General features: G+C 42.0%; 1 protein-coding gene across 2 annotated transcripts in view; it reads right to left on the reverse strand.

Moving 5' to 3' along the window:
- CNTNAP5 (contactin associated protein family member 5) overlaps positions 1-20799 on the reverse strand; it is a 319852-nt gene extending 299053 nt beyond the window's left edge. Inside the window, exon 1 of one of the 2 annotated variants that reach the window (XM_079968601.1) lies at positions 20394-20799. In XM_079968601.1, coding sequence (XP_079824727.1) covers positions 20394-20475 — 82 coding nt within the window. In that variant the 5' untranslated portion in view covers positions 20476-20799. The remainder of the gene's footprint in view (positions 1-20393) is intronic. The other variant, XM_079968602.1, reaches the window with a different exon arrangement.
- Between the last annotated feature and the right edge of the window lie 2274 nt (positions 20800-23073).

Consider the following 23073-nt stretch of genomic DNA (forward strand, 5'->3'; position numbering starts at 1 on the left):
CTGCAGTTGGGAAAGTGATGGGAAAATGCACCAAGACATGCAGGGAAGCTTTTAATGTTTGATGTATTAAAGTATTTTAATGTTTTTTTTGGAAGCCTCCCAGAGTGGCTGGGGAAGCCCAGTCAGATGGGTGGGGTATAAATAATAATAATAATAATAATAATAATAATAATAATAATAATAACCATTATAGGATGAGCTAGTTATTATCAGAAAGCCATATAAACATCCTGCGGGCAAATTAGGATGGGTACTCATTGTTATGTCACTTCCTTATCAATAAAAACACAATGGATGCTTAGTAAAGACTGTGAATAGCCTAACCTCCACACAAGCTTCATGCAAACAAATCGGGATGAATCCTAAACAAATGGATTATCTAGAGGAGAAACTACTTTCCTCAGGATTTCCCAGGTGAGCTACCCCTGCAAGTGCCTGCTATTTTACAGTCATTTTGTTCTGCCAACTGTTTCCACATCTTACATTAATCTTATATGGGAATATATATATGGGGAATCATGCCCCCCTTCCTTACATCTTAATCTTCTTGAAAATCATAGGCTGCAATCCTAACTCCATTTACCTGGGAATAAGCCCCATCGAAATCAGTGGGAAATGAGCTGGTTATGATGGAAGCTTTAATCTTCACACTTGCAATTTGCAGTATATCTTAAAGTGTCAGAAGCCAGTAGGTGGTTCTGATTTCTTCTAGTTAACATAGTATTATATGAACTCATTGGCAAATGCGTGTGGTGTTTTTTTTTATCTCAGCAGGTTTTTTCCTGCTAAGCATCTGCTGTTTTATGTAAAGGTTGTGCTTTACATGTAGTACCCGCCTTTGTTGTATTCTCAATGCATTTCACTTTATTTTTTAATCATTTTATATGGCATTGTGGCTTTAACTTTTTATAAGCCACACTGCATTGTGCATTAGAACTAGAAAGATGGGACACGAATCTCGGAATACATACATACATAAGTACATTTGTTTTCCATCGAAGTTGTTTTCAGTTGCTTTTTGGTCTGATTACATATAAATATTTAAAGTAAAGGCCCTATAAATGAAAGGGTTGCCACACCCAAAACCACCATGGTTAGAAACCTGTATTTCAAATGGATGAACAAAGACAGGAAGTTTAAAGATTAAGTGGTACTCTCCTTTGCTAACTCCCCCCCCCACCTTTTTCCATTCACAGGCCTCTAGCCTCCCCCCACCATCTGTTCAAATAAATCCAACAGTCTAAAGTTCCCCATTTAAACACCAATGGATAACTGCAGGCTCATTTTGAAGTGATGGACTGTGATTGACAGCAAACGGATCTGTTCCGTCACTTGTCTACGAAGGTTTCTGGGCCTTTTGCAAATGCGAACTGATAAGTCTGGGTGTTCAAGGGTGCATTGCAATCCAAACCAGTAAATATTATTTCTACTGATCTGCAGTTTTCCTCTAGGAAGCCATGGGGAAATGGAACCATCCACTAGCTGCTCACTTTGAGAATACTTTATACAAATAGCTTGTATTATCATATATAATTTACTTTAAAACTACATAGGAATATGTTATGTTAACGTTTTCCCCTTCCTTTGTGCTCAATTACATGACAACGGAAGCTAACTGAAAACCACCAGTTTCCAACTACAGTGGTACCTCGAGTTACAAACGCCTCAGGTTACAAACGCTTCAGGTTACAAACTCCGCTAACCTGGAAGATTTACCTTGAGTTGAGAACTTTGCCCCAGGATGAGAATGGAAATCGTGTGCCAGCGGTGCAGCGGCAGCAAGAGGCCCCATTAGCGAAAGCACACCTCTAGTTAAGAACAGTTTCAGGTTAAGAACAGACCTCCAGAACGAATTAAGTTTGTAACTAGAGGTACCACTGTATCTTTATACAGTGGTACCTCGGGTTACAGACTCCGCTAACCCAGAAATAGTACCTCGGGTTACAAAATTTGCTTCAGGATAAGAACAGAAATCATGCTCTGGTGGTGCGGTGGCAGCAGGAGGCCCCATTAGCTAAAGTGGTACCTCAGGTTAAGAACAGTTTCAGGTTAAGAACGGACCTCCAGAATGAATTAAGTTCTTAACCCGAGGTGCCACTGTATAGCTCCACTTATATTAGTTAAGAGTTCAGCAACACTGACCCAGATAAAGCATAACAAATTCGCTACAATATACACAACCAAAATCACAACCTAACTATTATGAAGTCAGCTCACAAGGTGGGTCTGAGCTACTGTGGGAGCTTTCTTTCTTTAAAATGCCACCTCTTGAACTTCCTCTACCATGCTTTATTAAATGTCTGAAGCTTCTTCCAGCGATGAAAATCATACTTTTATACCTTCCCTGACTGAATGTGTCAGGTTTTAACAGTGGCGTAGCGTGGGGGGGGGGCAGGGGGGGCCAGCTGCACCGGGCGCAACATCTGGGGGTTAGGGAAATCCACGGGTTAGGGGGCGCAAATCAACGGGTTAGGAGGCGCAAATCCATGGGTTAGGGGGCGCAAATCCATGGGTTAGGGGCCTTGCACCGGGTGCTGATAACCCACGCTACGCCACTGGGTTTTAACAATTCTGCAGCCAGGTTTGAGTTGGGACAATTCTCAGGTTGGAAAGACATCTGAGTACATTTGTACATGTGATCTCACCTTCATGTCTTAATTAGGCGAATACAAATAATACTTCTTGTTCCACTGGAAAAGTTCACTGATGTTATTGGAAGCCACAATGAACATATGCCTCATCTTTTTACCTCAACCCCTCTGGTAACAACATGCAAAAGTGCAATTTATTCTTTGCTTGCCTCCCTGTGTGAAAGATTGTGATTTGCCCTCTATTAAATATTGAGAGCTTCATTTATTGTGTGCCCCTCCTCAAGCTGTTTGGCTTAAATTGTACCCCCACTAGCAAAATCACATTAAAAGCAGATTGGAGCAAATCTGACTTAAAAAAAGAAGCCACCAACGAAAAAAGCTGATTTTCTCTGTATTCAGCCATTTGTGGGATTAACTTTTCTAATGAGTTCTTATGTGCACACAGGTTTTGCTTGTTTGCTTGTTTGCTTGTTTTCCAGGCTAGTAGAGCAGGATGAATTATTCATGACTCCCAAAAGCAAAAAACCACAATAAAAGAAACTCATTGCAAATTCAGCCCCCTTTCTTTCTGGTCACAGGAATACTTTCATTTTTTGACAGAAGAATTTATTTTGCTGGAGTAGCTCAACTGTACGATTTATAGAGAGCACATAGTACCAGTTTGGAGTAAATGGAATGTAGTCATATATTTTTTTACATCAAGAATGAAGGTTTTTTTATTATTATTAATGGTGGAGCTTAATTTGATTCTCTTTATATAGGATTACTCTCCCCCCCACACACATACACCTCTTTTTCCTCTCGGAAATATGCTGTACTATGGCAGGAAAGATGAGGTGTGCATGACCTTCATGAAATCCATAGCTCCCAAACATTGACTCTCCCTCTTCACATTTAGTCAATGAATGCCCTCTTCTAAAACCAGTAAGTAAGGGAGCCCATCACCAAGAGGTAAAGGCAATGGAGCCTCTCCAGCCCCATTTAAATTAGGCAGCTTTAATGGGGGATTTGAAATATTCATGGAAGATAATCCTATCTATGACGATTAGCCACATGAAATATCCGTCTTTGGCATATCCTAGAGATTATCATTTGCTAGGAAGCAACAGCAGGAGAGAGAACTATAATAATAATAATAATAATAATAGTGGGACATGGGTGGCGCTGTGGGTTAAACCAGATTAGAAGGTTGGCGGTTCGAATCCCCACAACGGGGTGAGCTCCCGTTGCTCAGTCCCTGCTCCTGCCAACCTAGCAATTCAAAAGCATGTCAAAGTGCAAGTAGATAAATAGGAACCGCTCCAGCAGGAAGGTAAATGGCGTTTCCGTGTGCTGCTCTGGTTCGCCAAAAGTGGCTTAGTAATGCTGACCACATGACCCGGAAGCTGTACGCTGGTTCCCTCGGCCAATAAAGCAAGATGAGTGCAGCAACCCCAGAGTCGGTCACGACTGGACCTAATGGTCGGGGGTCCCTTTAATAATAATAATAATTTTTATTTATACCCTGTCCTCTCCTGCCGAGACTGGGCTCAGGGCGGCTAACATCAAATATATAATACATTAAAAACACAAAATCAAATGATTTGTTTAAAATACAATTCGAAATCACATTTAAAATCAACATCAAATTAAATGGGAACCCACAAATCATAACTGTAGGGGTAAGGAATTAAATGTTCACCAGGCCCGGCCACCCGTGCTGGTCCCATATGGGCCCATAGAAAGAGCCAAGGAGACCACTTACATACATGGTCCCATACAAAGAAGGGGGTCAGACTGGGTCCAGACCAAAGGACTGACTTCAAGTCCTAGATGTGGACTTTCTGAAGGCATCTGCTTGGCTGCTATTGGAAATAGGATGCTGGTCAACTAGATGGCCTGATGTAGCAAGCTCTCTGTCAGGAATACAACAAAACATGACAATCTTTTAGACAGGAAGTTTGGAAATCTCATCTTGAAAACCATATGATCAGAAAAACCATGTTACTAGGGCTACATTTCTAGAGACCTCTAGAGTATTTCTCGCTTATAGAACAATACAGGAGCAGGGAGTGGGACTGTGGTGAGTATCCCTGCTCCTGACATTTCACGAGCTGAGTAGCCCCTCACTCAGGTGCCCATGTGTATGGGAGAAATATCTGCAGGGAGGAAGCCTTTGTGTGGACAGCTGTGTGCACAGAGGCCTCCACGTGGCATGGAACCCCATGCAATCAGTGTTCTAGGCTGCATGGGAGGCATCATAGTTACAGCTATACTTGTGAGGGCCATCTCCATACAGATGTTCATGCTGTATGCACATACACTGGGGTGGGGGCACCTATTGGTCAGTTGTGGGGCTATGTGACATATTCTCAAATTCCATTTGTTTTCAAAGCCCAGTCTCTTGGACTACACTCCTTGGTCAGATCAGTGAGGAGCCCAGCCAGCCAACACGGTGCTGCTTTGAGGGGCTCACTCACAGCATCCTGGAAGATACTCACAACAGCAGTTCTGGGCTTGCAGGGTGCTGTGAGCTGTGGTCTAAACCACTGAGCCTCTTGGGCTTGCCGATCAGAAGGTTGGCGGTTTGAATCTGTACAACGGGGTGAGCTCCCGCTGCTCTGTCCCAGCTCCTGCCTACCTAGCAGTTTTAAAGCATGCCAGTGCAATAGATAAATAGGTACCACTGTGGCAGGAAGGTAAATAGTGTTTCCATGCACTTTGGTTTCCGTCACGGTGTTCTGTTGCGCCAGAAGCAGTTTATGTTAGGATCGTCCTACTCTTGTGTAGGACCCTGGCAGAGACACATGCCCAACTGGAATGTTCTCTCCCTTCTGATTGATCGTTTGGGAGCTTCAAAAGCTTTCTTCTGCCCGAACATCACAGCGACTGATGTCAACAGACATCAGCACACTCAGGGATCCACAGAGTATTTCGCAGTTCGCGTAACAGAGCTCAGTAGCTCAGCATTTGGCTAATCTACGTTTATTTACATATAATACACTCAGAGCATTTTGACTTAGTTCATTCCTTTTTCTCATCAGACAGCAAAGAGAGAGAACAAAGGACAATAATCCCACTTCACGGAACACAGTAACACAAAAATCCTGTCTCCGTCATTTCCCACACTGTGGGATGAAAACATACACTGTCATGTGATAGACAACAATCCCATGACTGCAGACATGGGGAATGAATCTCCAACAGTTTAGTCATGCTGGCCACATGACCCAGAAAGCTGTCTGTCGACAAACACCGACTCCCTCAGCCTGAAATCGAGATGAGCACCACTCCCCATAGTTGCCTTTGAGTGGACTTAACCATCTTGGGGTCCTTTACCTTTTTCTCATGGCACACTCCAGCGGTAGCGAAGCATATTTTTATAACTTTAATGCACCCTTTGCATGTTTGTGTTGCAGCTTAACATCTCTATATAGCCAGCACAAACTGGCCAATTGCAGCTTGTGCTAACCATTTTCACAACCTCTGAAATGTCAACTGTTGGAGAAGAGCCATAATTTTTATTAGCAAGTCTTCATTTTAGATCAACTTTACAGTGTTTAGGCTTGGACTGATAACTATGAGGATTTACAGTTGACGCCAGTGAGCACTGCACCTTGTTGAAGAACTTAATTTAAGCAAACATGTATTTCTATATTCTATATATTCCAAAAGAATAAGCAAAGACGGTTCACTTAAAAAAAAAAAAAAACGCCTAGCTACAGCAAAACCAGAAAAAAATTATGAAGAAATAAAAATAACCATAAAAATAGTCACATCAGTGGCTTTTCAGTGAATCAAAAACAGGGCAATAGAGCAACAGTGGCAAGTGGAGAAAATGGCTGCAAGGGGGGGATGCTGTCTTGTCATAATTTCTTATTTGGTCTTCTGGGGTTATTTTCTTATTCAGGTGGCACTGCACATGTGGCAAAGCGGTTATCTTCAGTTCAAGCTTGGGCAGTGGCAGGGGGATTAATAGATGGGAAAAGGTTCTGTGGTGGTTGTATGAGTTGTCCCTAAACTATTCTGAAAAGACTGAAAATATTCAGACACAGGATACAATATCTGGAACTGTGTATGAGGTGGAGTTATTTAATGAGCACTGCTTCTGTTAGAGAGTGACTTTGGATAAACATGTGAGTGCTCCGGGTCTCTGAGACCACTCAAAAGATCCACAGGGTGCAGAACCTAATTGAGTTAATTAGTGCACTCCTGTTGATAATGCAGGGATCTTTAAATAAATTAGAGATGGAGCTGGCTTTTCACCAACCATTGACCTTTGAGATGACCTTGTGCAAATTGTTAACAGTTGTATTATCTCTTCCCTGATCTGCGGAATGCAGGTAAAAGGTACAGAGGAAAGCTGAATAAGGCTTTTAAATAGTTAATTATATTGGCTATTTATATGTCCTTAAATGGAGCCTTGGGTTCACCTTCAACTTCCTTCAGAATTTATCTCTGCAAGTTTGTTTCCAAATTGGGATATGCTATAGCCACCTGTCTTCAATTGCCATTATAACTTCTTTCATTTGAAATAATTTGCTTTTAAGTTTGAACCAATCTGTATAGCAAAGTCTTTTTTCTTGAATAACCTGTATGTGTGTGCATGTGTGCATGTATACATACACACAATATTTAGGCAGAAGATTTAAAATGTATTTGATGTATTTTAGAGAATGGAGCAGGAAAAGACCCTGACAATGACAATTTCTTCTAAGGTTACTCCCTACCTCCACTTTCTGCTGCAAACTATTTTCTTTCTGTTTGCAACATCTCTAGAACAGATACGATTCCTGGTGTTAGAAGCTGTGCTGTTTTTTTATTCATAGTCTTCTATGTTTCATTTGCTGGCCAGGCAGCATTATGAGTTTATTCTAATTATTGTTAGTTATTAACAAAACAGGATATCAACACACAGTTTTACCCTGGTTTGTATTAACAAACAATATTTAGAAGAAACCATAGTTCCCTGAGTTCTGATATCATGGGGCAACTGTGGTTTATTTTGAAGCACAACCAGAAGAATTTGCAAAGAAGCAGCAGGTGGGAAAGGTGTGTACAAGAATATTCCTATCATGCTAGTATTATGTCTGAGGTGCCACAGGAATGTGGGGGGTGGGATGGGCAGAAATCATATCTCTGAATAAATCACCAGTCTCACCACCTGTACGTGAGAATGAGGAGCAGTGCCATCCATTCTAAGAATATCAACATTCCAGCTCTATACTCCTTGAGAACACTGGCAGAAGAGAAGAGATTTGGAATGTGATGGTGGCACACCTCTAAACATCACAGTTGGGCAGATATCCCCAGCACATGTCCTTTGGGGTGGCAGGCCTACAGCAAACATAGTGTAAGTTCCATCCCTAAGATAATAAATGATCTAAACTTTGTAATGTGTTTCTTCTTTTTGAACCACGATTCTGAAAAAATAATAATAACTGGCCTAAGTCACTTGGTACTTTCTGTTCTGCTGTGCAATGTGACAATGATGGTGATATATTGTTGGGAAAGGACATTGAAGGAAAAACCATAAATCACTGACTCCTCTAAAAATCTATTCATGAGCCCCCGTTTTCTGCTGTTATAACTATATAAATCCCAAGCTTTGGAACCTCTATGGGCAGAGCTCTGGTAGGCCTATGGAGGATTTCCTGGTGTGGGTCACTCAGTGTGGGGCTAATTAGAGCTGCTTAGCTTGCCTAAAAAGACTGAGAATGCAAGGCTGAGTGAAAGAGTACTTTCTGTTTCATAGGTGTTTCTTTGTCCCTCTTTTACTCATCACTAATCCCCACTGGGATCCCTTTCAAGGATCACTGTGGCAGAGTATTCCCAAGGCCACAGTGTCGGTGGGATCATTCAACTAAAGGCTGGAACTAGAGATTACATGGTAAAATGGTATTCCTAGCCTTGATTTGCTATTTAATGTGTATATAGGATCAAGGGACATTTGTAGAAGTGAAATGGTTGGGCCAGAAGGCTACTTAACTCATTTCCTACCCACTGATTTCTAATTTCAACTCCTTCTCCCCAGAACATCTTCCCCCATCAGGCTCTGAGATGGAAAAACTCTCAGTCATGAGAACATGGACATGAGGAGAGTTTGTTGGAGGTAAAGGGGTGAAGGTTCCACCTTCTTGCCTGCCCTGTTTCCCCTGAAAATCCAACGGATACAACTCTATTTACATCAAGTGGTTGGAAAGCCACTGAGCTTCAAATCAGGAAGTCCTCAATGCAAATCTTGCTTCTTTGTTTAACTCTAAGCAAACCAACTTCTTTCACCTGCAGCATGGGGAATTATAATTCTAACAATTTACAGAATTCTTATAACAGTAATTTCTAGATAAGGCATGTGAATTATAATACAGTGGTACCTCGGGTTACAGATGCTTCAGGTTACAGATGCCGCCAACCCAGAAATAGTACCTCAGTTTAAGAACTTTGCTTCAGGTTGAGAACAGAAATCGTGCGGCAGCAGTGCGGTGGCAGCAGGAGGCCCCATTAGCTAAAGTGGTACCTCAGGTTAAGAACAGTTTCAGGTTAAGAACGGACCTCCGGAACGAATTAAGTTCTTAACCCGAGGTACCACTGTAATCTTATTTAGATAATGCACTTGCGTGAAAGAGAACATTGCCACCTTCCTGGTGAAAATAAAAAGAAATAAAAGGCAGAAGCAGTTCCTGATGGAAAAATAAGAAACAGCTCCTAAATGATTTCAGGCATTCCACTCATTTGTAATAAATTGCCTTTGTTTTAAAGAGTAAATATTGAAACACCTACTGAACATCTGTCTGTCATGGCAATTTTGTTATCAGGCTCCTCAGATCCTGGTGCTTATTCTTTTTAAACTGCATAACAGCTAGGATTATTAAAAATAAAATACAGCAGTATTTTGGCACCCACTTCTTTCTCTGGGTTCTATATTGCACTGTTGTCATCATTTAAAACTCAATCAATTCTACTGAACTGCTGAGCAGATGGCAAGACCGGCCCATAAGAATCTGCGCAGGGCAATTAGAAAATGCAAATATAAAATTAATACAAGGGAATTAATTATCAGTGACATCTTCCAAGCACTGTATATACAGAAATCTGCCTGTTTCTCAGATACTAGCTAGACATGTTGATCACTGCAATGATGCTCTCTACTTTAACTGCCAGGGCCTCTGAGATTTAACTGGGAAAGCAGAGTTTAATTATATGGGGATAAACCCCACTGGGGCTTCTTATTTATGTTGTGAAAAGGCCAGATGAAGAGTTCAGAAAATGTTTGTTTGCTCAGAAGATAAAAAGACACATCTTTAAAAGAGTACATTACAAAATTGGTCCAGAATCAAAATTGCCCCCAAATTAACCCTAGAAGTAGCTGCTGATGCATATTCAGATGTGCTTACTCATTGTCCCACAAGTGGAGCAAAGGCTTGACAAGCAAGGAATTGGTAAATGGTTGTATATATATATATATATATGAAGAATTGGGAAGAAATTGTACCAATCTCACACAAGTGGTACAGGTAAAAAATATATACAGCCTTCTGCAAATGAAGATCAATTCCAGCACCCAAGCTGACTTGATTGGATACCACCTTTCCATAAAAGGAAGCCATGAGAGTATGACCCGACAGATGTTCAACTTCCAGGAGGTGGCACATTATAAGTCCTGAGAGAATGTAACTAAGCAGCCCCCCAAGCTGATCAGCAATAGGAGGTGATTGGTGAAGTGTCCCCCTGTCCTCAGAGCCGTCTGTGCTCCAAACCACTTAACTAAATGAACCAAAACAGCCAAATAAAAAGTAAACTACCACAGCCAATCAAATTAAGAGCAGTGAAATAAATGGGATAAAAGGTACAATCAGAAGTCATTCTGTGTGCACTGAAAAAAGTCTACTCCATGGGTAGGCAAACTAAGGCCCAGGGACCAGATCTGGCCCAACTGCCTTCTAAATCCGGCCCGCGGACGGTCCAGGAATCAGTGTGTTTTTACATGAGTAGAATGTGTCCTTTTATTTAAAATGCATCTCTGGGCTATTTGTGGGGCATTGGAATTCGTTCATTCCCCCCCCCCCCCAAGAATATAGTCCGGCCCCCCACCAGATCTGAGGGATAGTGGACCGGTCCCCTGCTGAAAAAGTTTGCCGACCCCTGCTCTACTCATTCACAAGTGGTAATTGGCAAATCCCATACTGCTCATGGGGTGGGGCCGGGTGCAGATTGCTGAAAAGACATAGAAGGAAGAATTCATGGCAGGGCCACCTTTTATTGGGAACTTGCTCCCTTAAGCCTATTGGCCAAAATAGGGCATGTTGTAGAACAACCAGCCTCATATAACCAAGGTGCTTAAGTCCAACTAACACATGAATGAGTTAATGCCATATAGAGTAAACTGTCCTGCCAAGCTTAGATATGTCACTTCCCCTCGACTTGGGAGGAAGGAAGTGAAGTCTATTGTTTCTCTCAGTCTACCAAACTCAGACTGCATGGCCTTTTTACAAAGCCATCATTGTTTTCCTAGATAAATAAGTTAGGAACTTTCACATATTACTAGAGCTACATCAAGGGGAAAAAACCTATTATGTGTTACTTTCAAAAATTATGCTTATTGTTTTCAGACATTACACAGTTACACTAAGGAGATCTCACTAGGCTATTCATGGGATAATAAAACAAGCTTATACAGTGGTACCTCGGGTTAAGTACTTAATTCATTCCAGAGGTCCGTACTTAACCTGAAACTGTTCTTAACCTGAAGCACCACTTTAGCTAATGGGGCCTCCTGCTGCTGCCGCGCCACCGGAGTCCAATTTCTGTTCTCATCATGAAGCAAAGTTCTTAATCTGAAGCACTATTTCTGGGTTAGCAGAGTCTGTAACCTGAAGCGTATGTAACCCGTGGTACCACTGTATACATTGATTCATCATGGATGTGTGTAGAATCATATTTGCTCTCCCATGAACCAAAATGTGGGAACAGATTGGTCACATTCTTGGACAATGGTATGCATGCTTAAACCCCGCACTCATTTCAGTGAGATTGTAGTGTGTTTGACAGTACACTGGACTATGGCCAGATAAAATTTACCCTATGAAGAGAATAGTATGAATTATAACAATGCTTCCTAGGATTATGCTTTCTAAGATTCCCCAGAGGTTCTGTTCTCTGCTCAGCTCTTTAAAAAAAAAATCAGATCTAAACTAGGGGTAGTCAACATATTGCTCCCCAGATGTTGCTGGACTCCCATCATCCCTGCCCATTGATCAATTTTTTCTGAGTCTAATGGGAGTTGGAGAGCACCACACTGGGTACCTCTTCTGTAAAATAGCCAGTGTGGTGTAGTGGTTAAGAGCGGTAGTCTCGTAATCTGGGGAACCGGGTTCGCATCTCCACTCCTCCACATGCAGCTGCTGGGTGAACTTGGGCCAGTCACACTTCTTTGAAGTCTCTCAGCCCCACTCACCTCACAGTGTTTGTTGTGGGGGAGGAAGGGAAAGGAGAATGTTAGCCGCTTTGAGACTCCTTAAAGGGAGTGAAAGGCGGGATATCAAATCCAAACTACTACTCTTCTTCTTCTTCTTCTTCTTCTTCTTCTTCTTCTTCTTCTTCTTCCAGCATCAATGTTAAAGTAAATGGGCATCACATGTGTGCACAGATCTATTCTATTTTTATGACAACAATCATAACAAATCACAAACTACTGCTCCTTAAACAATGGAGGTCTTAGTGAACTGAGATATGTGTGGGTGGATTGCTCTCGTTAGAAAGAAAGAAAAAGCTTCGCATACATCAGTGCTTACTTGTAGACAGAAGTTTCCATTTTGGATTCCTTGTTTATGAAGAAGGATGGCTGAACTTTTCTCAGATTACAATCAAGTGTCAAAAGTGTCAAAAATAAAAACAATTTATAGAAGGGAAAACACAATGGATAATTTTGTCTTCCTCTGAGGGGCGTTACACTATGAACAGATAACACACTTCCATAACACCATATGTACATCCATACGCACTAAAGGGGGTGTTGAGTTTGCCTAAAATAACATTTCAAAATAAGTTCCAATTTGAGAGAAGTATCAGAGAAACAAAAACTATTTATATAAAATGAGTAAAAAATGTATTATGAGGAGGACCACCAATGCCAACACGATAGACGCATTGTTTTCTCCCTGCTGTTGTCCATGGATGTAAACCCACAAGCTAGAGTTACATTTTTAGGCACATTTACAGTAATTAGTAAGGTAAAGGTAAAGGTACCCCTGCCCGTACGGGCCAGTCGTGTCCGACTCTAGGGTTGTGCGCCCATCTCACTTAAGAGGCTGGGGGCCAGCGCTGTCCAGAGACACTTCCGGGTCACGTGGCCAGCGTGACGAAGCTGCTCTGGCGAGCCGGCACCAGCGCAGCACACGGAAACGCCGTTTACCTTCCTGCTATAAAGTGGTCCCTATTTATCTACTTGCACTTAAGGGTGCTTTCGAACTGCTAGGTGAGCAGGAGCTGGGACCAAAAGATGGGAGCTCACCCCGCCGCGGGGATTCGAACCGCCGCCGACGCGATTGGCAAGCCCTAGGCGCTGAGGTTTTACCCACAGCACCACCCGCGTCCCTGCAGTAATTAGTAGCATGGCCAAATAACAGATGAGGGGATCAATAACTCTTGGGGTAACAGGATCCTTGATGCAGGTGAGATTTTTCACACCCCATTCTTTCCTGAGGATCTATGCTCCGTCCCAGTGATTCCTGCTGTCTGTACCCAAACATGTTAAATGCCTGCCCTTGTAGAATAACTAATACAGCTCTCATTCTGAAACTTGGTGAGCTTTGTCCTCTCAGAAAGGGGCACCATGCTTGCAAATTGTTTTCGCTTACGGCAGAAAATTCCTTCGCTTAAAAACAAATGAAGGTGCCTTGCACAAAAACCTTTGGGTGTATTTCCCTACAATTTGGCAGTCTTAATCCACCCTGTAGGAGCTACTATGGCTACAAATGCCATGCCTGAGAAAAGGGGAAGACATTATAGCTATCTTTAGATTAGTAAATATAATAATAATAATTTATTATTTGTACCCCACCCATCTGGCTGGGTTTCCCCAGCCACTCTGGGTGGCTTCCAACTAAGATTAAAAATACATTAAAACATCAGTCATTAAAACTATCCCTAAACAGGGCTGCCTTCAGATGTCTTCTAAACGTCAGATAGTTGTTTATCTCTTTGACATCTGGTGGGAGGGCATCCCACAAGGTGGGTGCCACTACCACTAAATGGGAATCAGTAGATCTGGGAAGCTTTGTCTTTAACAGATCTCATTCCGTCCCAAGTAACAAGTCAAACTGGAAAGATCCACAGAAGCACTACTTCTCAATGCAGTGATGACATATTGTAGACTTAATTCTCCTTTAGAGTCTTAGGGGGAATTGAATGTAAAAGATGTAAAATGTATCTAAAAATTCACTTGAGAGCAACAGCATGTCATCAAGTCTCAATACTCCCAGTGGGAATTGCAATGTCCATTTCAACCCATGTGGTGACAGAAACATCCTAGACAGGCAGTCTTAGTCAGCTCAAATCACTTGTTGAAGAGCACGGACAGGCATCCCACAGACCAGGTTGTGCAAATCCTTAAGAGAGCAGGGATCCAGCAATGCATGGATTCCAGAGTGAACCCCTGCCCAGATCCCCACATTGGTCTCTAGATCAGATCCAGTGTGCACACGTTTGAATCACAACTGGTCAGTGGTTAGGAAGGAAATACATTTTGAATTGGGATTTGTGAAGTCTGGTGTTGGTGTTTGTGTGTGTGTGTAGGCAGATTTAACATGATGCGACCACAACTGAAGACAATTGGTGCAGGGACAGCCCTACCATTAGACAATTTCATTGCTAGTATTAAAGTAAGATGCAAGTCTGGTCAGCTTTGTACAAGGGAAGCTATCTCATTCTTTATCTCAGAAAGCACAATGTCTTGTTGAAGTACTAAACTGGTGTCCATTAGACATCCAGGTATCATGAAAGCTTACATACACTGCTAATTAGAACAATAAGGCATGAACAAAAGGCTGTTAAGGTCTAACAGTACTGGCTTCTCCTGTACCCAATTCAAAATGCTGGTTTTAACCTTTCAAGCCTTATGCAGCTCAGAACCCCTATAGCCAAAGGACAAACGTTCCCCTTTCAGACCTTCCTGGACCCTGATTTCATCATCTAAGGCCCTTCTCTGCATGCCACCTTTGTGAGAGGTCCAAAAGGGGGCAACAAGAAAATGGGCCTTTTCAGTACTAGCCCCTCCCCCCAACAATTTATGGAATGCTCTCCCTAGGGAGGCCTGCCTGTCACCAACCTTGTCATCATGTTGGCACCAGGCGAAGACATTTCTGTTTTCCAAGACATTTTGGCAGCACCAGTGATACAACTGCATTGTGAAATCTGTTTTTAATCATGTCTAATGATTCTATTATTATTGTATTTTATTTTTATTGTAAATCATTTCAGGACTTCGTTAGTTCGAGACAATGTACAAATGAAATAAACCTAAACGAAAGCTAAAAAAAAACTATTTTGTTTAAAAAGAGAACTCCTAAGCACACAGATGATTGTAAAAGACATTCTCCGTGGAGAAGTTACTGCTGCCATCACTTTAATGGCAGAGAGAATGCTGGATTGTTTTTAATACAATAAACCTATTTGCCTCCTACTTGGATATCTCCTTAATTTATTGCAGAAACTGTGAGATCAATACATAATAACTGTGCAATTTAGGAAACATGTTACAAGGTGTCACAAGATTATCATTCCAGTTAAAATGGAATATCAGTGTTGAGATCTTTTGAAGAAAATGAGGACAAATTTTCATAAACAGAAAAATGCCAACTGAACTGGTCCTGGATCTGTCTCTTATCACTTCAGCCGTATTCTTCACTGTCAGATATATTGTAGTATCAGATATTACCCTTTGATCCAATAAAAGTTAATAGTTTGAAATCTTCCTCAGTCTACCGTTTCCAGGGAACAACAGAGCCACAGTAAGGGGGAGAGAATCTATAGTTCTATATGGACCAATTGTTTCCTCCTCCTACATCATGTGCTCTGATATACAATCGTAGTAGTTTCTGCAATACACAACCCCTCCCAACTTCTCCTCCATTTTGACAGTATCATTCCCTCTCTTGCTCCCATATGCCAGCTAAACCTGTTCTGGGAGTTCTGCTGACTCTCCAGAGCAGATTTAGGGGGCATAGCAGAAGAAGATTCAACTCAGTTGAATCCTGCCCCCTGGTTTCTGCTCACTTTTTGTTGTTTAGTCATTTAGTTGTGTCCTACTCTTCTTGATCCCATGGACCAGAGCACGCCAGGCACTCCTGTCTTCCACTGCCTCCCACAGTTTGGTCACTCACTGTTATTTTACGATCCTATGGAGCCTGAGAATTCTTCCTCTCATTTGTTATTATAATTTGCTCAGAATAAGCAGATACCTAAGAGTGTACAAAATAAACTATGGAATATATCCAGGTAAGTCATACCTTGAGTAAACCCACTGAATTCAATGGAGATGACTAAAGCAAGTCCATTGATTTAGTTGGATACAACCCATTGTGTTCATTCATGTGTGTATGTGTAAATAAACACACACAAACATCGTTGTTCATTTAAAAAACAACCATAATCCCCTCCCCCCAAATAATCACAGGATAGTCTACTAAATACTAAAAGAGGAGCATGTGTGTATAATGGCAGCTGTGAAAAGCACTGAATGAGGACAAAAACTCAGATAACTTTCCCAGGGCTTCTTCTTGCAAGCTTACCTTTATATTCACTTGGATTAAAATGCTGTTCATTGCATATATGATATTGCAATTACGTGTGTGTCTCTGTGTATGTATGTTGTATCTATTTCCCAGTAATTAGTATCCTGGGGAGGAATTTCATTGCTACTGTAGTTATTTAATCTAATAAAGTGTTGTTATGAAACCAGCCTTGAGGTATTTCTGGAACTATATTAGAATGAAGTAACTTTAATGTCTGTAAGAATATCCATTGACCCTGACCTCAGATCCTGTAGCTGGAATTACAATATTTCTTGAGATGTTTTCTTAGCAATCTTGTATATCCTCATCAAGAAAATAACCGCAGGCACACTTTCATGATTCAATTACAAAAATACAAAGAGTGTGGGAATACTGCCATGTGCTAACAAGAAATAAGAAAACAGTAATCTTACGCTGAATGTCAGCCATGCAGAAATACATAAGAGAAAAGGTATTCCTTATTCTGCAAGAACCTCTGTTTTCAAACACCTTGCCTAGGGTACATTATGATCTGGATTGACATGGGGCTAATCTAGTAGGAGTCTGGTAAATCCTGCCTTAGTGCAAAGGCTGGATCTGAGTGACCTCCTTCTGATCCTTTCAATCCTGCGATTCTCTGTTTCTACACTGACTAGAGTTCAGTTTCTCCAGCAAGAGAACTTGACTTCCAGTTCCAATTTGTGCTTTGGGAAACTGGACTGTTCTAATTGATTGCTACTATAAGATAGTATGATTGACAGAGAATAGATAAATTGATGGCAGTTTTGATATGGATGTTATCATTTATTATAGTATCGGGATGTATACTGCATTCATGGAAGGGGAGGGTTTTTTTTGTTCCATGGAAATTGCTGCTATCCATTTGGAGCTGACTAGTGTTTCAATCAATTACTGAAGTGAAGCTTAAAGCACCTCAGATTTACAGGGCACAGATTCACACTCTTACCGCAACTGGTAATTTGTGCATTAAAAGTTCAGTTCTGGGTAATCAAATATGGCATCTTTCTTTGGGGGCTGTGTCCTCTTCCTGTGGCACTGCTGAAACTAGACTTACAGCCACATCATTTGTGGCTGCACTCATGGGCAAGCTCCAGAGAACACAGTGAAACTTACCTCCAAGCAAACAGGCATAGCATTTGTTGTAAAGCCACCAAGCCAGTGTCACCCACTCCTAACTTAATTTTGTGCATGACCGTTAAGCTAAACCCCAAGAAAAATTAGCAGTATTGTAATTACTGGGTTGAGTCTAAGTTTCCTCTGAGCAGAGTTCCACTGAAGTAATTACCCTGTTGGTGGATAGAAAGGCAATTTTCACAAACCCTTCATTGCCCTTTCAGCCTCCAGTGCCATCCAAAATCTGCTCCAGAAGGTTGGGAACCTTTAAGAACAGTGAGACAGTGCTCCCACCTCCATTTAGTGGGAACCTCCATTGGAACAGAGTCTATTTGGTAAAAATAAAGAGTCTTTCCATTTGCAGAATGGCAGTTCTGGATCTAATCCAGTACATATTCCTAAATACTGGGGGCAGGGAAGTATCACCAATTATGTTAACGTCTGAAGAAAACTTACAAAGGGTGATTCAGATATTTTAAAGGAAATAATTTAAAAAAGTGATTTAAATTGGCTATAGCTGTCTGATTTCAGTTCTGGGTTTTGACCAACATGCCAAGGCCTGTCTTACTGAACAGTGAAAACTTTTCCTAAGGGCTGAAGTGAATTTCACTGCAGCATTTGTTCATGCTCTCAAACCATTAGGAAACAGAAGAAACATGCAACTCTTGGTGCTTCGTGGAAGAATCTTTAACTGAGCTCCTGGGAAAGAACATCCAGTCTAATTCATTGCTCAGTGAGTAAGTAAAAACTGTACAGTGCAGTAAAATGATCAATTATTGTGCTTTATAAAGATTGAATCCCAAATATATAGGGAGAAGTTTGTGTGTTCAATGTGAATGTTCATTGGCATTGGGAAATTAAAAGTGTCACCCATGAAATAGTAAAACTCATTAAAGCAGAGTATCCTTTTAAAAGTTACGGATTAACTTTATTACCAGCTTGGTGATAGCAAGTCTGCTTGCTTAAATCCACTTTCTTTTGGCATTCCTGAACATTATCAAACCATATTAACCAAAGTGTTATTAGAAGAAGGAAAAACTTTACTTTATTAAAATCAAACCTGAAGGCACATCCACTGGGAAGACTGATACCAATTCACAATGCTTACTGCATTTGCCTTTTCCTCTTTATTTAAAGCCTTCTATTACTTGTGTAGATGTGTAAAATATCCTTCTTTTCATGCCCCCGCCCCCACCAGCTTTTAAGGTATGGAATCAAAAAGGCAAGAGTGACCTCTAGTGTTCACAAGCCCATTAGAACTTGAGAAACAGCTAGTTCTCTCCCATCACTGCATGAGGAATGTCATTTGTTTTAAATATATCCCCACCATTTTAAACTCCTATAAATTGCATCCAGGGAACAACACACAGCCAAGCAACATTTTTTTTAAAAAAAAAAAAAAAGTCTAGCAAAATGCATCTCTTTAAAAAGAGGTTTCATATTCTAGAGTAATTCCTGGAATACAATTTGGATCCTCAGCTACTTCAATGGACAGATATGACCTCTGTCACTTCCCCTGGCATAGAAGCACTTGCACAAACTAACTCATATCTAGCAGTGTTTTCTGAACAATTCCATTTAAATCCTGAATTTTAAACACTGCCACTGTATCCTCCTGTTCCCATCATCTTCTAAAGCAAAACATTGGCATATATGACACTCTTGGGCTACAATTCTCAGCGGACTTCCAGGGGATTGATGCCCATTTAGCTCAATGGGACTCAGCATGCTAATTGCAAGGTTAGCTATCCACAGTCATGCTAAACGATCATCATGGCAAAAGTGCCAAGGCTGAATCCAAAGAAATGTATATATCCATGCTGGCCTCCCTGTTTCTCCCTTTTGCAGTGACACTGCACTTCACAGAACATCTTATCACAATAATTGTCTCCTAATGCCCTGTACAACAGCAAAAGGGGGTCAATACCCCACAATACTTAAGCTGAGGGGGGTGCATGGGGAGGACAGATGTTATGGGGATTTCTTGTCAAATGGAGGACACAAGGAGCCAAACTGTATGCACAATGGCTTTTAAAAGCAAAAAGGTATAAAAAGTACCAGTGTCTTAGTCCTATCATCAGATTTGCACCACTGTTGTTTTTCTTTCTTTCTTTTAAAATCCACACCAATCCCTTCATGTTATGGACTCATTCAGTCACATGGGCTTCCTAAGTCTAAATGCCACGCTGTGTCAAGATCTGGCTTTCTACATTCCAAAATATAGTTAATCTGCCCTGGCGTGGGAAAAATAGACACCAGGACTGATAGGTGAAGCAGCAAGATGCAGTTAGGATGGTTCAGATATTTTCCCATGCCCTGACTAAAAACCCCCCAAACCAAACCAAACCAAACCCAAAAGGATTCCAATAAGGGATGGAGAGGTCGTTCCATGAAGGTAGGATTACACAGAATTAAGAGGGGTGCAATCTAGTTTGGCAAACAGGGGCGTGTAGTTATGAATCGTTAAACACTCAGCAGGAGAAGGCAACCGAGGTGACTAAAGGCATTTCCTTGATATCATCAGCCGCATGAAAAATGAAATCTTAACTCAGGAGTATAAATAAACAGCAGTTCAAATACAAGTAGTAGGGGGAGGTAGGGGAGGCACTTTAAAAAAAAGAAGCCCGAGGCACATATATCTATTGCAGAGGGGAAAGGATGTGCAGATTTCCTGCCATTTCAGGATGGAAGGCCCCCAACACCTTAGTTCCTCAGTGATACAGAGAGGCCGATTTGCAGGGAATGCACTTAAGCGAACTTTAGACGCGGGAGCCACGCACCTTGCGCTCTCGCTCTCTCTCTCTCTTTCCCTCCCCTCCCACTACTACTCCAAAGATCATCCCCCCGCTCCAGACCTCCCCGTCAAATGTTGTGTAAGCACCGGGTGGCTGCGAGATACAGGGCTTCCTTTGATACTTACAGTTGGTAGCCGCTAATCCAAGATGCCAGAAGCTGAACAGCAGCAAAGTCAAAACGCTGAAGAGTTGGGGGATAGGATCCATTTTCTCGTGCCCTCTCTGCCTGCGTAATCTCCAATTTCAGAGCGTGGCTGCTGTGCCTTGGCTCCCTTACTCCATCCGGCATCCAGGCACCCTTTTGGAAGACGCCGGAGAGGGAGAATGCGAAAGACACCTCTGCCCCTCCTTACCCAGATCTTCTCGAAAGCAGCAGCAGCAGCAGCAGCAGGTCCAAAGAGACACACAGAGAGAAAGCAACTGCGCCTCAACGCCAAAAGGCACTCATAAGGCAGGTCCTGAAATCCACCTTCAGGAGCTGCGATAGGGATTCAGCCAGCCTGGAGCTGAACAGCTCCTTATAGGCGCGAGGAGCCGTGCGCGCTCACTCCACCTCCTGCTCAGCCTCCTCCTCCCCGTCACACCTCCCGCCTGCTAGGGAGGATCCTTTCTCATTACTATTATCAAGCCCTGATGATAAGCGTCGGAGTTACAGGGGAACTTGGCTGCCCAGAGCATCTTTCTCACTCACTCTTAGTTAGGGGGGCTAGCTAGTGTATCAGCCGCGACGGCGCGGGGTGGGGGAGAAGGAAAGCACCCAAATGAAGGTGGGGATGGAACGGAGGAAAGGCGGGGGGGGGCGATTTGCAAATCTCTGTGTGGCCCTGTCTTCTGCAAGGAAGGAGAAGGGAGATCTTAGAAGATGAAAGGTGCAGGAAAGAAAAACCTTCCCCCCTCTCTATTTATCTATTTTAAGATTTCTTCCTTTTTCCACACCGCACTGCATTCTGTTTCTTTATTTATTGCAATTTGAAAACTAGGAAATTTATTGTGGCAGGAGTTTCTGTAGCTCATTTCATAGGCTGCGTGAAATGGACAGCGTTGATCATTCTGCTTTCTCTCTCTTTCTCACACACAGAGGGAAGCGGGGTGGAGGGCAGGAAGGATACCGCCGATGAGGCTCTTTCTACACAGAGAGGGAGGGAGGGGGTGTCTTTAGCACAAGATGAGATTTGAAAATGAATGAGGGGAACGAATGAATGCCGATCTACTGGCTGGAAGCAGGGTTACCATATATTTTCATGTGTTGATAATCTACCCGTGCAAATACAGAAAAGCACATCAAGCCATTCGTTGCAACCAAACCACAGCACCTGTGAAAGTCAGTTCCTGAGCTGGAAACCGAGGCAGTTATTGGAGCCAAGTTTCTGTTTGACTGCTTGATTCATTTCTGACAACTGTCAGAACCGTTTTGCTATTATGTAGGAAAGGAGGAAGTGTCAGACTGAGTTTCCCCCTCCTTTTCTTTTTTTTCTTTTGGATCAGTGATTCCAGGTGGGGGAAAATGTTGTCTCTCATTGCTCCCACTGCACTTCTGCTGTCCTTTCCAGAACCTTAGCTTAATAATTCCCAAGGCTTAACCTTGTTGCTTTACTGCTGCTTTGGATCACGTCAATTGCAGGCTGTATCAAAGATGGATAAAAATTACATTAGTGATCCCAACTTTAATCCTTGAGGAGAGATTTTATTTGGAGCATTAAGGTCTTTGTTGGAAGTAATTTGCTGGTCTACAGCCATAATAAACAAACCAGAGAAGGGTCAGAAATAATTAGCGGTTTTTTAGATCACTTGCCCATATTCTTATGATGGGCCCATGGAGAATGGAGCTCTAAATTGCTGGCATGCTGAAAGAAAGAAGGCGGTGAGAGAAAACACACACTTGGGCTGTTTTGTGGGAAACTGCTTGCTTAGTGATTAGATAGCCTGGAGAATTAAAAAGCAACAGCAAATGGGATTTTGAGCTTTAAATGGACAATCAAACAAAAGCTAAATCGCACTTCTCCATGGGATTTTTTTGAAAGAAAGAAAGGACAAAATGCTGCTACAAGGATTCCTTATGAGAACTTTATATGAAAGAGAGGAGAGAGGCAATAGAAATCAAAGTCCTGTGATGAGGTAGGGGAAATTGGTTAAGTTTCTAATGTTTTCAGTTGCAGAGGAAAGATAAGCACATGGCTAAGTGCTAACACCCCCAAAGTGATGAAAACAACCAACAACAAAGCATGAATCTCATTGGATTCCTTGAAATCTCATGATTTATAAAATAAATACCATTTATTATTAATAATTATGCCCATATAGTATCACCAATGTACAGTCATGGCACTTTGCAGAGTGACAGAGAAGGACGGGGGGGGGGGGGGAAGACAACAACTGCCAACCTCACAAGCAAAAGTTTGACAGAAAGGAACACAAGAGAGGGAACACTGGTGAAGATAAAGGCTGGCAAAAGGAACAGAGGAAGAATAAATCCAGAAGCTCGTGGCATCCATTTCCTTGAATGCATGAGTGGAGGGGGCAGAATTGGGGCTATTCCCATTTACTATACCCTCAAACCATGCATATTCAGATGAACATGTGGAAAGGACCTCTATGGGGGTTCAGCTACACACGTGAAAGAATCTCTTTATGCACCTTAAGTTGAATGTGCATATTTGGTGTTGCATGTTCTGCAGTGTTCTGCAGGCATCTCATCATGGTGCTGGGATTACGAGATCATAATGCTGCTTCCCTCTCTTTATGTTCACTGAGCAGAGATGACTGTACTTAGTGATGGCAGGAGTTAAGCTCTAAGAGGTTGGGCCA

This window comes from Podarcis cretensis, assembly GCF_951804945.1.
Source record: "Podarcis cretensis genome assembly, chromosome: 1".
Classification (NCBI taxonomy): domain Eukaryota; kingdom Metazoa; phylum Chordata; class Lepidosauria; order Squamata; family Lacertidae; genus Podarcis; species Podarcis cretensis.